This window comes from Arxiozyma heterogenica (assembly GCF_036370985.1).
Source record: "Arxiozyma heterogenica strain weizmannii chromosome Unknown scaffold_7, whole genome shotgun sequence".
Taxonomy (NCBI): domain Eukaryota; kingdom Fungi; phylum Ascomycota; class Saccharomycetes; order Saccharomycetales; family Saccharomycetaceae; genus Arxiozyma; species Arxiozyma heterogenica.
This window is the reverse complement of record NW_027042660.1, coordinates 421,375-436,961: the sequence shown is the minus strand read 5'-3', so window position 1 is coordinate 436,961 and position 15,587 is coordinate 421,375. Positions and strand designations below refer to the sequence as shown.

Below are 15,587 nucleotides of genomic sequence, written 5' to 3'. Positions count from 1 at the left end.
TTAAAATTACAGATATAATTTTAATATATAAGAAGGAATGATAATATTCTTCTTTATATATTTAATATGTATTTTTGTAAATATTGTATGTTCTAGAAAAATAACTTGTAAAGGTTATCTAAAGTAATATACTAAAATATGGATATTAATTATATATATAAACACTTACAAATTATGTAATTGGCTGATTCTTACTACTAAATAGATCAGTCTTGGATATTCGTCTTTTTAATTAATTAATCTATTAGATAGATTACGAATATTAATGCTGATAATTACCTCTGGCACTAACTCTCAATATTCAAGGGTCTCTTAAGTAAGCTTCTTCATAATTTGCCACCAATGTCCATCCGACGATCATATGTTCGTTCGAATACACTCACAACCTTGGGTCCAGAGTTTCGGTTGTTCCAAATCCTTCGCCTCGACATTAGGCGTTACACGCAGACTGCGTATTTCAGGATTTCCAATTAGGGCACTTTGCATAAAGACAACAAAGTAATTTTCTTATTGTATGAAATAAAAACTGTATGAATGGCTCTTTGTCTATCTCCAATAATTAATATTTAACTGAACATCATAAACTGCCTTTTTTTTTTTGAATTGTAGACACAAAAACAAAAATACATTGTTAAGGTGTCATAAAAAAAAAAAAGAGATCTTATGACGTATTTATTTTTTTTTATTGTATATGCTTTACTATCCATTTAGTTAATAATATAATATTTATACAGATTATTATTACAACTACCTTACTGCTAGAATCGAACGTTCTAGAATAAATAACAGAACAATTAGATTTTATTAAACACTAATTAATAAGTAAAAAGTGAAGAACGTATTGTTTGCTTATCAGTAGACGTAAACAAACTTCATCATAAATTTGGTGCCGTACGTAGATGAGATAGACCAGATATGAAAATATATAAAGCCAATATTTTTTTCATATCATATTTCTTCCCTTGTTCATCTTCTATATTTTATCATTGTACATTATATACATAAACAAAAAAAAACGAAGAACTTTATTATAATTTTGTATACTAAATCTATCTAATATAATACTGAGAATGTTTACTATACATCCAATGACTACAGGCGCACATTCTCAACACTTACAGATCATTTGCTTTTTTATGGCACAAAAGAATTGATTTTGACAAGTTCAATACAAAATCTCAACATATATATAAACGCTTTTCGATGAAAAAAAAAACAAAAAATAGAAAATAAATAAAAAAAGTAATTATTATTTATTTGATTTATAGAGTATTGACAAATAGTTGTATCTTAAATTTTGTTTTCCTAATGTAGCAGAACACTATTTGAGGTGTTGTGTCTTATTTATTCTTTTATTTTTTTGAGTATATTCTATTAGATTGCAAAAAACCATCCCTTTCACAAATAATGATTATTATATTCTTGCAAGTGCATAATAACAATAATAAAATGATGTTGAAAACTACAACTATAAAAATAATTAATCAACTCAAATATATCGTTATCTTGAAACATCTTTAGCGATACACTGCATTATTATCTAGAATCTTTTATTGATTAGTAAATATGAATATAATTAATTCAGTATAAAAAAATACTTATTTTCAACTTCTAAAAAAATAGAGTTAATATATATAATTTATAAATTAAAAAAGTTAATTTAGAACCCAATTTTAAAATATTTGCTTTCGAGTATGTCACAGTTGTTTTCTCTGAATTAGTACCTTCTATTTTTTTTTCTTGATTATTATTTATTTTTTTAAGAATATTTGAACATATATCAGCTTCTTTGTTAATATTAGAAGTTTTTTTTTTCTTAGGGATTTTTTTAAAAGTTACCCCTTTGGAATCAAAGGGACATATATTTATGTTTTCATTTCTTTGCATATAGAGTTTCGATATTTCCAGTGACAACTTTTGTTCTGTTGAGCAACCCGAAAACTCACCATAATAACCTAGAAACCCATCCGATTTTATATCTGTACAATCAACCTCACCACAAAGGTACTCGAACATACTTTCATAATTAACATTTTCCTTTGAAGGTACAATAACGCAGGGTAAATTTGTATCAATACATGAGCATATATCTTCATTTGGTGTCGGTGGTAATTTTTCATTGGCTTTCCAAAATGGAGATAAACTTGGACAGTTGATAGAAAAATTATTCTTATTTCCTAACTCTTTAGTATAATTTTCTTTGTTAAATTTTTGTAGAGATACTTTATTAAAAGCACTGGAAAGTGTTTCAAAATCATCCAACTCATGAACACTTTGATCCTCCTCATTCAGTTGAACAACACCATATTTGTTTTCTTCTTCAAAATACATGTACACAATCCCACCAGACCAAACATTTGCCATTTGTGATCCAAAAAGTGCTTTTATTTCTGTAAAAGGTCTTGGTCTTATCAAATTACATCCAAATTCAGAAAAAAATATTGGAACTGGATAATTCTTAAACTCTTGTGTCCTTTCTTTATAACCACTGATTTCAAAAGAAGAGTATCCACACCATTCATACATATTTATTCCATAGAAATCCACTTTAACGTCACCACAAATAAAAAACTTAGATAACGATTCTCTTGTATTGATGTCATCGTTTGTAGAGTATCCAACAGGTATATTTCTATATTGTTTTTCTCTAATATAATTTTTTGTATCTCTAATGGCAGCTTTTACAAATGTACTAGCTTCTGTAGTGCTTAAATCGTTTGTAACTTCGTTTCCTGCAAAAAATCCAAGAATATTTTTGTATGTGTGCATTGAATCAATTACAGCCTTATATCTATTCCAAATCGTTGTATCCCAAGTAGGACTATCTCTATTAATAGAAATGTTAGGTTCAGATAAATCTAAAATAACGTATATTCCTGAATTCATCAAAGCATTCATACATATATCATGTTTTTGTAGTGGGTCAATAGCATATACTCGAATAGTATTTATACCTAGTCTTTCAAAATACGGAATATCACGTAAACAGATGCTTGGGCTTCCTAGAGGATCAATGTATTCAATGTTATTTTCAACAATATATTCCTCTTCCTGGTTTTCTTCTATATTTGTTAGTGTATTTATTTCCTTAAAACTTTGTGGTTTTGGTTGATAAGCTATTCCTTTAATAAAGAATTGATCACCAGTATCAGAAAAAAAGAATTTATTTCCAAAAGTTTCAATTGTAGGGAATTCCTGTGATATATGTGAAAAACAAACCCTGTCTAGCAGAGAGACTACTAAAACACTTTTTAAGGTTATCAACATTACGTGTACTGCTATAACTTGATTTTTATTTTTGATATTTTAAATCTTGCAACATGTTAGCTTTATTTTATAAGTATAATTATGAAATATATCTTGTTATTTTGTGACATTTGTCTACGATTTCTTTTGCACAGAAATTTTATTTAAGAAAAAAAACTAAATAAATATTGCACCAAAAGTAAGAAACACTTTTTGAAGGTTATCATGATATTACACTAAAATAACTCTACTATGTTCATAGACAAATTAACAACGTGAATGATGTAATTTTATTAGGAATAACTAAAATACATAAACCCTGCCTATATCATACATATATAGGCATAAATAAACAAATAAGCATAACTTACTAACTAATAACGTAATTGCAGTTTATATAGTCTCTATCAATTTTTGTCCTTTGGAAGTGATAAGAATATTTATAAATTACAGGGAATTCTACTCACTTTCATAAATTCTTTTATTTGATAGTAGACCAAGTCTTCATGGATATCGTTGTAGTGAAGTAGTGACTCTTGTAAGTAGACATACCCAAACCTGTATCATTGTTAGATACATTTCTTGGCTGGAATAAATTATGAGCCACACCAGTCAAACTCTTACCAAGATCATGGACATGGGAGGATGCAACGGCTGGGGCGATAATACAAACGGCAAAAATAACCAAAACTAAAAAGTATAGCGAAGCATATTTTCTTACCATACGCTTACGTAAACGAGCTTGTTTTAATGAATAAATTGGTGGACGAATTTGACGAGATGGTTTCAACCAGAATAACATAACAGAGTGGAATCTATCGATTTGTGGAATCAATAGCAATGGTAAATGACAAATTAAAATAATATGACCTAAAACAAAATCTGCAGCAAATTCAGATAATTCAACAACCTTGGCTGTTAATTCTCTCGATGGTTGAGACCATGCTGCCCAGCCTAAACCTTTACCATACCATTTACCTGTCCAGAAGGCGGTGTTGGCAGAATCATTCTTGAATTCTCTTGTTAATAAGCAGATAGTTATAACTTGGAAAATTAATCTTTGACACTGTATACAAGTAATAACACCAATCAACATTCTTGCAAAATTGAAACTTTCTAAAACCCACATAACAATAAAGAATACAATATGAACAACTACGGCCACCCCATGTGCAATACCAGCCATAACAGCACCAGTTTTCTTACAACATAAACCAAACAATGGCCCAGAACACATAGACATACCCATACAGAAAAACAAAACCCCCAAGTTAACCGCAATAGGAGCTAAAGTACAGATAATAATTCTTAAGACAGAATTAACAGTACCATCAGGACCATTCTTGACACCAGTTTGAGCATTAATAAACGTAAATGCCACAAAACAACCACCAGCATAAATTGCGCATGGAATGATTTCAGCTACAATTAAGTTGCTTCTATGAGCTCTGGTTGCATCACCAGCAGTCTTTTCAGACTCATCACCAGTTAGTTTACGTTTAAAACCAGTAATACGTGCTCTTGACATCCTAACATAACCAATCCAAGAGTTTCTATGGTATTTGCTGTTACCTCTAGATAACCATCTAATAAAATCTCTGTAATCTAAAAAGAAGTCTTCCCATGCAAACTGGTGTGGATTGAAGATAAATGGGGAAAACATTAAAGCAGATAAGGAAGCCCAGAACCATAACAATGCAGCTTGCCAATGTGCCACTGTACCGAATAACAACATTAACATAGATCTAGAACCCATATAGATAGCTGATCCTGCAAATCTCGAATATAAGATCGAAAATGGAATACGGGATGTTGCGAAACCACGACCAGTTGAGATATAACGAGCACCACCAACAGTCAAATCACTGACTAAAGCAGCAGAATAAATCTGACCGGCAAACACTTCAAACATTGGGGATAATGATAGCATATGACGTGCAAATCTTTGGGTCGCTTTCCACACACCACGTTCAATTAATTCTTGAATAACCATAGGGATGAAAGCAATCCAGAACACAATGAAAATGGATAGAGTATAACGTCTGACCCAATCAATAGCCGGAGCTAAATTATAGCAACCAATTGGATATAAGACATCAGTGATTGGTAAGTTTCTGTTGTAAATACAAATAATTGATTCATGTGCTAAAGAATTTAAATTAACCAAGGTTAGCATAAACATTTGGATGGAAATTTGAATGAAAAAATTGTTTAAGTGGAAACCTGGATGGGCGTAATAGAAAGTTAAGAAACGATCTAGTGGTAATTGAGTACCTAAGTAGTAGTATTCACGGGACAACATTTGTTCACCCATACCGGCACCAATCTTAGTTTGGAAATTCAAAATTGTACCAAAACCTAAATCTCTACCTTTACCACATTGGTAATATTCAACGTGCTTAATACGACCACCACGAAGTAAAGCATTCATACCAGCATAGATATCTTCGTTCAAATGTAAACCTTTTTGAGCCTTAGAAACACCACCTCTGGTAATCATGAAAGTACCATTAATGAAATCCGGGTGACCATAATGTAATTTACCACCAATTTGGGATAATGTACGAGCAAAAAGAGTACCGAATGTTTGTTCCTTACCCGCAGCGACATCACCTAAGACACCAGAATTTTCAGAGAAAATATATTCTCTTGCACCGACAATAGCAACTGGATGATTAGTTGTTTGTTCTTCATATTTCAATTCTGGAGCATATGGATTAACTTGTTCAACATTTAATTCCTCGAACTCAGCTAAGACAGATCTAATCTTCAAACATTCTTCTAGATAGTTATCTTGGTTAGCATCGATCAATTGGATATATTCACCTCTGTGGAAGATAATAGCATGGTTTTGATTATCAGATTTACCATCACCTAAAATTGGATTACCAGATAATTGGACTCTAAATTTAGGACGTCTACGGCCGTTTTCCAAAATTTCACAATGACCATCAATTAAAGCAGAATATATTCTTGGATCTTCACCTTCATTCAATGGAGGTTCTTCATCTAAGTAGGCAATTTGTAAATCAGGATATGCTCTCAATAAAAACTCAGCATTCTCCAATTCGTGTGGTTTGAATTTGGCTAATCTTTGCATAGAAACCAAAAATTTGAATTTCCTTCTTGCCATTTTCTCTAGTTCTCTTTCAAGACCATCAACATTACCACCAAACATTTGGACAATTTCTGGATTTTCCACACGGTATAATAACTTAATAGCTCTAGAATAATTCATAAAACCAGAAACGGTACGATATAAGGTTTGTGATCTTAAAGAAGCCCAAATTCTGGTTCTTAAAGTGTATTCTGGGGCAGCAGATTTAAAACCGATACAATAGAATGGTAAATCATCAATTTGAGCCTTCAATTCATCAGACTTCTCCGGATCATTTTCATCATTTTCACATGCAGCAGTTTCTTCAGCTAAGATCTTGGTATCCTTGACAAAGCAATCCCATTCAACAGGGTGTAATTGTTTCAAATATTCTAACAACGTAACTCTGGAGAACTGGTCATCTTCACGAATAATTTCTCTTAAAGAAAGCAGGATCCTTTCAGCATAGTGAGGAGTTAAAACAGTAAAAGTTGGCATGTTATCAACAGGTAGAGGTTCAGGTATTGGAGTAGCCAAGGATTGAGCAAAGAAAGAAATACGACGTTCAGCCTCTGAATCTTTGGGGAAAAATTCTGTTTCAAAATTATTATCATCTTGAGATGCAAAGAAAGTTGGAGCTCTTAAAGTTCTCTTACCTTCGATTTCTGATGGGACTTGGTGGTACAATAATCTTTGGACGTGGTCTATAGCTAATAAATGTTCTCTATACATTGAGATAACAATAGCATTCCAAACTTGGGAAATTAAAACTTTTGGTTTATATTTAATTTCCATATCAGTGGTAGCCAAAATCTTAGAATAAATTCTCTTTGGTAATCTAGTGAAGATATTTCTCCATGGAGTTAAGATAGAAATACCTAGGTAGAATGATTTACCAATGGAGAAAATTGTGTTAACAATAATATACCATAGATAAGTATCAAGGAAGAATAAAATGAAATCAGTGGCAATCATTAAACCCAAAGTGATTTTTGCTTGAGGTCTACAGACCTTAGCCCCCCACCAATATTCACCTGTACATCTCATTGTCATAGTTGATAAGATTCTAATTGGATCTTTTAATGATAGGATTAAGAAGAAGTAGGATTCAGAGTATTTAGCGGCACCAATGGTAAACCAAACAAAATAAGACAACCATCTATCCAAACCATGTAATGGGGCAAAAGATGCAGTAAATGTTTGAGAAGCCACATAACGTCTTGATTTGCTATTCATATAAGAGGTGAAAAGACCACCTAATGGCATAACAGCAAAGAAGATAATAGTAGCGACAGCAATGAAGAACGTGACAGCACCTACAACATGGGCTGCAGTAGAATAAACTGTGTCTTTATCATAAGCAAAGATAAAGATGATTGGACCTAAATTCAAAGCAAGTATACCCACAAGGAACCAAAACCTACGTGATAGATGTTGAGCGCCAGCCCATTTTCTTGGAACAAACATCCATTCGAAGATTGTAGCTAATATTTGAATTAGTGATGCCACAGTACCACCCAAAGCGGCAGTAGCCCATCTATAAGCTGCTAAAGGTTGATTATTAACTAATTGTTGATAATTATGAGTGTAGAAAGTTGGAGCATTATAAGCCACATACATCCAATAAATACAGATATGCATGATCCAAATACGATTGAAATTGGTGATCAAATGTAACCAAGAACGTGTTTCCTTGAAAGTCTTGAAGAAGACATCTTTCCATTCGACATCACCCAGTCTTAAATAACGTTCTTCCACAGGGATATCGATCAACTTGGTAGAGTCGTCGTCATTTAATACAATTTTAGCAATCCCCTCTGGATACCAAAACAATTGGTTAACGTCATCGTAACCTATAACGTCAGCATGATCTTTTTCACGTTTAACAAATCTACCATCTTGGACTTCGTAGACTTGATTTCTGATAAATTTATAGAGTGGAGTAATAATTCTATGTAAGAAATCACCTTCTGGCATTGGTTCAGTTCTCTGTTGACATAATGGGGATTCTAAATAATCCAACCCACATTTAAAGATGAAACAAAGACATTCTGGTGTGAATCTGACTTGATTTGCCTCCCCCCACATTAAGAGATACAGAGCAATATGACGAGTCTTTTCAAATGCGGTTAGCACGTTCATTTTAGCTTTCCATCTGAAATCAGCAGCTTCCAAAGAATCGTCACCTTCAATTTTCTCCAAAGTGATCTCTGGGGAATCACCATTTTCCACGGATTCTTTCATAGCCTTCTTGGCGGCCTTTTTAGCTTTACGTCTTGATCTCCAAGAACCTTTCTTTTTGCCACCGCCACCACCAACAGACATATTTCTGAACCCTACTGCGTCATCGAGATCCAACTGAGCAGCGAAATACCATTTTTTATAGTTTGCGGTATCACCACCGATGTAGTCTGCATGTAGAGACAAGAGAGCCTGGTCTGGCGACATACGAGACGCACGGGAGTCTAAAAGAGTCATGAAATGGTCGAACATGTTTCTCATTGAGTCTCTTTGGAAACCAAATCTGTTGGTCAAGTCGATGAAGATATCTTCAATTTGCTCGATACTTATAGGAGCTTGTGGATCCGCAGTCCATGCAGGATATGGATCGTTTGGTAAAGCCATGGCGATGGCATTAGGATCATACATCAATGGAGTAGAAGAGCCTGTGTTCATGTTATCACCGTAACTTAATTGCGAAGGAGTGTATTGCTGTTGTTGTGGGTCTCCACCATTCATCATATAGCCATTATTCGGTTGTGGAGGACCATAGGAGGAGAAATCTGAGAAGTTTTCCATATTATCTTGAGACATCATCATATTAGGAGGCTGGTTCATATCCTGCATATAAGAATCCTCGTAGTAGCCACCGTTATTCATTGGCATCATGTTGACAGGTTGGCCATATTCATCGTATTGTTGTTGAGGTGGCGGTTGTTGTTGTTGTTGATAGTAGAAATATTGATTATTTTGAGGATCTTGGTACCCACCCTCATTGTTAAAATTTTGGGTTGGATCAATATTCTGGTTGTTATTATTATTATTATTGTACGACATAATAATAACTTAGATATATTTCTCTTTTGTGGATATGGATATATAAATACGTAAGTATGTATATGTGAGTGCGCACGTTTTGTATGTGTTGTTTATTCTTCTCTTTATTTGCTTTTGTTTTTTTCTTTTAACTATACTTATAATGCTTGTTCTTATGATTCTTGATACTACTAGTATTTGTTGTTTTTGTTTGTGTTTTTCGATAAAAAAAAAGAAGGGGAAAAAAAATAAGTAAATATATAAAAATATGAGTAAAGCAGGGGAGAAAGGAAAAAGAACTGGATGATCGTTAATAGTACTTCACTCACCTGTCTTCCTGTTTGAATAAATTTTATATATTCTGTTTATTTGGCTATCTACTTTCTTTTTTGTTTTTTTTTCTTCTTTCTTCCACTGTGTTTGAATAATGTAGTTTAGTTTACCCCAGTTGGAAAAAATAAAAAGGAAAAAAGAAAAAGAAACGAACAAACAAAAAAAAAAAATAATTATATAGTTATAATAATAGACACTTGGATATGTATAAGGATATTATTGTAGGAATATGGATATTTTGTCACACTCACACTCACACTTTGCACTTTGCACTTTGTATACACACACCTTTAAATAATGGAATCAAATAGGCTAAAAGTATCTTCTTCTGCAATTAGACTGTAAGAAAGTAGGTAAGTGTGCAACAGAAAAGGATAAACAGCAAAGATTGGACGTACCTACCCGAAAAAGAAAAGAAGTTACCTTAGGCACCAAGGCTGGTATAAAGTATATATATAAAAACAGGTTAAATCAAATCAAGAGGGGGAAAAGAAAGAAAAAAAGAAAGAAAGAAATGATCGTTGATTGTAGTTTGTTTGTTTCTTTTTGTTTGTTTTTCTTTTTTATTTCTGGCAAAAAGTTCGATCTGTTTGTTACAAAATCAGGTTTTTTTAAAACGGAGAAACTGGACAAAAGGCAGAAATAAGTAAGTACAATTGTATATTGTTATGTGTTATTATAACACACGTAGAGGGAGAGGCGTGTTGATGTTGGAGCATAATAACAGAGAGAAATAGAGAGAGAGAGAGACTGTGGTAGGAAAATAAATGCGAAGCGGTAAGAAAAAATAAAAATAAAAATAAAAAAAAGCACGGAAATGTTACGGTGATGTCGTTAGTGGTTTCAGGGAAACAACAACAACTATCAACAGAAAAAAAGAAAAGAAAAACAATAGAAAAACAACAAGACAAAGAAAGAAAAAAAATTTTTTTCTTGCTGTTTTTTTTTTGTTCTTTTGTTTGAATAATAGAACAATAGTGGCAGAGGGACCACCCGCCAAAAAAAAAAAAAAACAACAACAACAAAAAGAAAAAAAGCTTCGAGATTTTAGAGAAAACAAAGGGCAATACACGAAAAAGTCAGAATGATTTCTTATTTCTTTTTTTTTTTATTGCACTTTTTCTCGGTTTTTTATATAACCCCAAAAGGAAACATATGACACGAAAAGCCCTTTTTCCGTCTCAGGTTTCGTGTCTTATTGTGTTTTTTTGTTGCGCGTTTTATTCATTTTTCTTTCTTCGTTTTTGTGTTGTATTGGTGTCTTTTTTCTTTACACGCCTAGTCTTTTTTAATTACGGCATTTGCCAAGGTTGCAATCGATCTCTATATTATATATACAAACACATACATACATACATATCTATATATGTATATACATTTGTTTGCATGTGTATGTTGCAGACTGGGCTTTCAAGATTGCAACAGTTTAAACTGTGTCGTTTGCAATTATTCGTGGAGGGGAAGGAAGGAGCAGAATCACTGGCATTCTGGCCGAATCCGCGTACTCGTCTACTCGATCATTGATTAATACTTGTATAACTCTCTCACATATATAGATAGGTGGATAGATACACAGATAGATATATATCGGTGCACTGGATTAACAAAGAAAGACACACAAACATCTTTAAATGAAAGAAAGAAAGTGTTTTGTTGTGTCTAGAATAAAAGATACCGTCGAGTCGATGAGGCTGGTATTGGGTGTATGGATGTACGTGCTCTAGAAATCTATATTTCCCGATTCTTTCGTCTTTTATTTTACTTCTATTTATAGACAAATTCGCAGGAAATTAACGCATTCAGAATGTACACTTGATCAAAAAAAAAGATATCTATGTGTTTTAAATATTTATTCTTCTACAGATATTCTTATATAGAAAATCTTCAAAGGTAGTTATGGGTATAAAATGTTGATTTGTTGGTTCTTATTGCTCTTATAAAAGCCATGTATCTTGTAGTTTCTCTTTCTTTCCCGTTTTTCTTTTTATATTCTCTTGCTAACCTTAATTTAGGAGAGGTATTTATCTTAGCAGGTTTAAATGACTATTTTGTAATGTTGATATTTAATTAAAACATATGGCTATATATATATGTATGTATGTATGTAGGTTTTTTTGTGCGTATCTTGTATTCTCTATTAATATTTTATTGTAAAACTTCTTATTTTTTGTATTACATTAATCATCCAATTATATAATCTCTTATACCATGGATTTGGTTTTAGTAAATTTTCTGTTGTAAGAGATAGTGATCTTGGTAAAATTTTTGGTGACGATAATGATTTATTATTACAAGTAGTAGTAGTAGTAATAGTAATAGTAGTACTGCTATAGTAATATTTTGCTAATAGTATATCTTCTCTTCCTATATTTTTCAATATTTCATATATTGGTATTAACAATTCTAACATTTTACTCCTTAAACTTGTCTTTATATACATCTTAATATATTGATTTAAATCAATAGATGTTATATCTCGGTTATCAATAATCAAATTTAATATAAACATTTGTAATTTTAATATTTTAAATATTTCTTCATTAAAAATGGTTGAATAACAACTGTCAATCCATTTTTCAAACTGTAATGTCTTATCTACTTGAAAAATTGTTTTCAGCTTATTTAGTATTTTTTCTTCTGTTTCCCAAATATTCTTTTTTGTTTGGTCATACATTATAGCAACTGCTTTTATGATTATACATTCTAATACTGCTGTTCCCTTTTCATGCAGTATTTTCACATCATTATATTCAATAAATCTACAGAATATAACATTATAATTATCTATTAAATGATCAATAGAATTTATCAATATATTTCGTTCTTCCTTCCTTAAATAGAGATTATCCCCATCTTGATATCTGATTGATCTGATGGTTACTTCTTCTTCAATTGAATAATCAATAACACTCTTATTAGAACAATCTAAAATCATTTTTTTTTCTTTCTCTGCCTTTTTTCTTAATTGTCCTTGTTTAATTGATAATGACACATATATATATATATATATATATGCATGTATGTATATGTGTATCAGTGTGTATATCCAATATTAATATTAATATACTTTTTAGTAATGTCAACTTTTTGTGATACCTGTCGTTCCAAATGACAAAGACATTTCTAATTGGATTGACATTTCTTTAAAATGATTTAACCAAAAAGATTAAAAATTTAATACAAGATTATGATATAGTAAATATAAGGTATTGTATTAAATAGTATATGCTATTTATTCTCATATACACATATACTCATATATATATGTATATATATATATATTACAATTCACAGTTGTACTTTTTTTTATTGTTATTACAAAAGAAAATTGAACTACAATAAGAGATAGTTTAGGTCTGGTTTGTCTTTTCCCCCCCCCTTTCCCTCACCTAAATCATCTTTGCGATAGAAAAAAAGAAAGAATAAAAATAAAAATAATATAACTTTACGACCTATAACTTTATATCAGAGTAACTATGAGTGGACCACCAGCCCCTCCACCCCCACCTCCTTCTATGATTCCAGGTATAAACCCACCCACTTCAAATAAAAATGATAATTCTGCACCTACTCCTGCTCCCTCAGTAATGCTCAATAGAGATGCCCTCTTGGGTCAAATAAGACAGGGTATAACATTGAAAAAGGCTGAAACAAATGATAGGTCAGCACCACAGATATCTGGTGGTGGTGTGATATCCTCCTCATCAAATTCATCAAGAAGCAATAATAACAACAATAATAATACTAATAATAGTACAATGTCTTCTATGTCGGCTCCCCCTGTCCCTCAATTAGGTGATCTCTTAGCTGGTGGGTTTCCTAAATTGAAACATGTCAATCCATCATCATCCAATTCGACAATTGGTTCTGCCCCACCAATTCCTAATCTCCAGGCTCCTTCCATTCCAAAGAGAAGACCTTCTAAAGGGAAAGATACAACACCCAATATCCCAACTAATAGACCAGTTGGTAAATCACATCAGAAGAAAAGTTCAATTTCATATGAGGCTCCTCTACTGCCCACAAGTGCTCCTCCTATACCTGTTGATGTTACTACTACGACTTCTTCTCATATATCTATTCCTACTTCTGCTCCCCCTCCTCCTCCACCAACATTATCAGCTCCTCCAATTCCAAATGCCCCTACAATTGATTCTCATACGCCTTCTATTAAAAAAGAATCAGCATCAATTTCATCTCCTATTTCCCCTCCTCCTCCTCCTCCACAACTGCCTACTTTTGCTGCACCTTCAATACCAAATACCTCTACTTTATCTGAAACACCTTCGGCTCCTCCAATACCCATACCCTCTATTTCAAATACCTCTTCAATGCCTTCGGCTCCCCCTCTACCCACAATATCTGCACCCAAAGTTTCATCAATACCTCCTGCTCCTCCTGCCCCTACTATGCTAACCTTATCAGCACCATCTATTCCATCCGCTCCTCCGCCATCTTCAATATTAAATACATCTTCTATAATTTCTGCGTCAACTTCTTCATCCCCACCACCACCTCCTCCTCCTCCAACAATGCCAAATGTACCGATATCAAAAGAAAAATCTAAAATTAAGCCTGGAAAATCTTCAAAGAGTGGTTCTTCAACAAATACACCTGTAGTTAGTGGTGGTCCATTACCATTTTTAGCCGAAATTCAAAAGAAGAGAGATGATAGATTTGTAGTCAGTCAGGATTCAAATTATTCTACTTATGTAGAACAAAAACCTGTGACTCAATCAAATTCTATTTCGTCCTCTTCTAATAGTAAACCATCTACAGCTGCCATTGGGGCTACTGATAGTTCGATGTCATTCTTAAGTGAAATAGAGTCTAAAATGAAAAGTCATTCTCATTCAAATGTAGATGCATCTGAAGATACACATTCTTTGCTTACTAAGGTACCACCTTTACCTACTGTGGCACCTCCACTTCCTGCTACAGCCCCACCGATTCCCTCCTCTACAACAAACACATTAACTCACAATAATAGTTCCACAAACATTCATGACTCTACTTTTTCTTTTGCAAATGAAATTTCATCACAAATCTTAAATCATCAGAAACTTCATCATGTTACATTAGATAATGAACAAATTGAAAGTACAAAACTCTCAGTATCATCATCATCACTACCACCTGTAAGTAGTGCACCTCCCTTACCAACATCACCTCCACCTGTTCCAATGGCTCCTGCTCCATCTGCTCCACCTGCTCCTGCTCCACCTGCTCCTGCTCCACCCGCTCCTGCTCCACCCGCTCCTGCTCCACTCGCTCCTGCATCACCTGCTATCTTAAGAACGTCTGCTTCTCCTGTTGCATCATCTCCATCGAGTACACTTGCTTCAGTCACACAAACCTCTTTTGCATCAAATACATTAAATGAACAAATACATATATCACATGTAGTACCACCACCTCCTCCTCCTCCTCCTTCTGCTTCTCATGCGTCTCCTTCATTACCAAAAACAAACGCTACAAATAATGATAGTATATCTATCAATGGTGCTAGCAATGATCCTAGTGTAGCGACATCTTCTACTTCATCAGTAAAACATAGATTATTTGCTTCGGAAGGAAGTTTCTCAAGTACAAAGATTGATGCATCAGCATATACTCTAACTGGATCTTCTACAACAAGTAAGATGGCAAGTAACGTTAACAATGATACCAATTCTGGGTCGTCAAATGGTAGAAGCGGTAGTAAAACGAAGATTATGATCGATGATTCTAGATTTAATTGGAGCATAAATGAATCACAAATGCCTGCACCACGAAAGTTTCAAAATATTACTAAACTATATCCAAGTGGGGGTGGTAGTACCATACCATTAGATTTATCATTATATGAATAGATAATTTTTTATACAATCAGATA

At 33.0% G+C, this 15,587-nt stretch overlaps 4 protein-coding genes across 4 annotated transcripts; 1 reads left to right on the top strand and 3 right to left on the bottom strand.

The window, feature by feature from the left end:
- Positions 1 to 1,611: 1,611 nt before the first annotated feature.
- GAS2 (1,3-beta-glucanosyltransferase) lies at positions 1,612 to 3,267 on the bottom strand (the record flags this gene model as incomplete). The annotated part of the gene is made up of 1 exon (XM_064861326.1): positions 1,612 to 3,267. One exon carries the CDS (start codon positions 3,265 to 3,267, stop codon positions 1,612 to 1,614), a length of 1,656 nt encoding a protein of 551 aa, XP_064717003.1.
- A 460-nt stretch (positions 3,268 to 3,727) lies between these two features.
- FKS1 (1,3-beta-D-glucan synthase) lies at positions 3,728 to 9,400 on the bottom strand (the record flags this gene model as incomplete). Its single annotated transcript, XM_064861325.1, has 1 exon — positions 3,728 to 9,400. The coding sequence occupies one exon, from the start codon at positions 9,398 to 9,400 to the stop codon at positions 3,728 to 3,730; it is 5,673 nt and encodes a 1,890-aa protein (XP_064717002.1).
- Positions 9,401 to 11,849: 2,449 nt separating this feature from the next.
- On the bottom strand, positions 11,850 to 12,647 carry PWA37_004852 (uncharacterized protein; the record flags this gene model as incomplete). The annotated part of the gene is made up of 1 exon (XM_064861324.1): positions 11,850 to 12,647. The coding sequence occupies one exon, from the start codon at positions 12,645 to 12,647 to the stop codon at positions 11,850 to 11,852; it is 798 nt and encodes a 265-aa protein (XP_064717001.1).
- Positions 12,648 to 13,188: 541 nt separating this feature from the next.
- On the top strand, positions 13,189 to 15,564 carry VRP1 (Vrp1p; the record flags this gene model as incomplete). The annotated part of the gene is made up of 1 exon (XM_064861323.1): positions 13,189 to 15,564. One exon carries the CDS (start codon positions 13,189 to 13,191, stop codon positions 15,562 to 15,564), a length of 2,376 nt encoding a protein of 791 aa, XP_064717000.1.
- Positions 15,565 to 15,587: the final 23 nt, after the last annotated feature.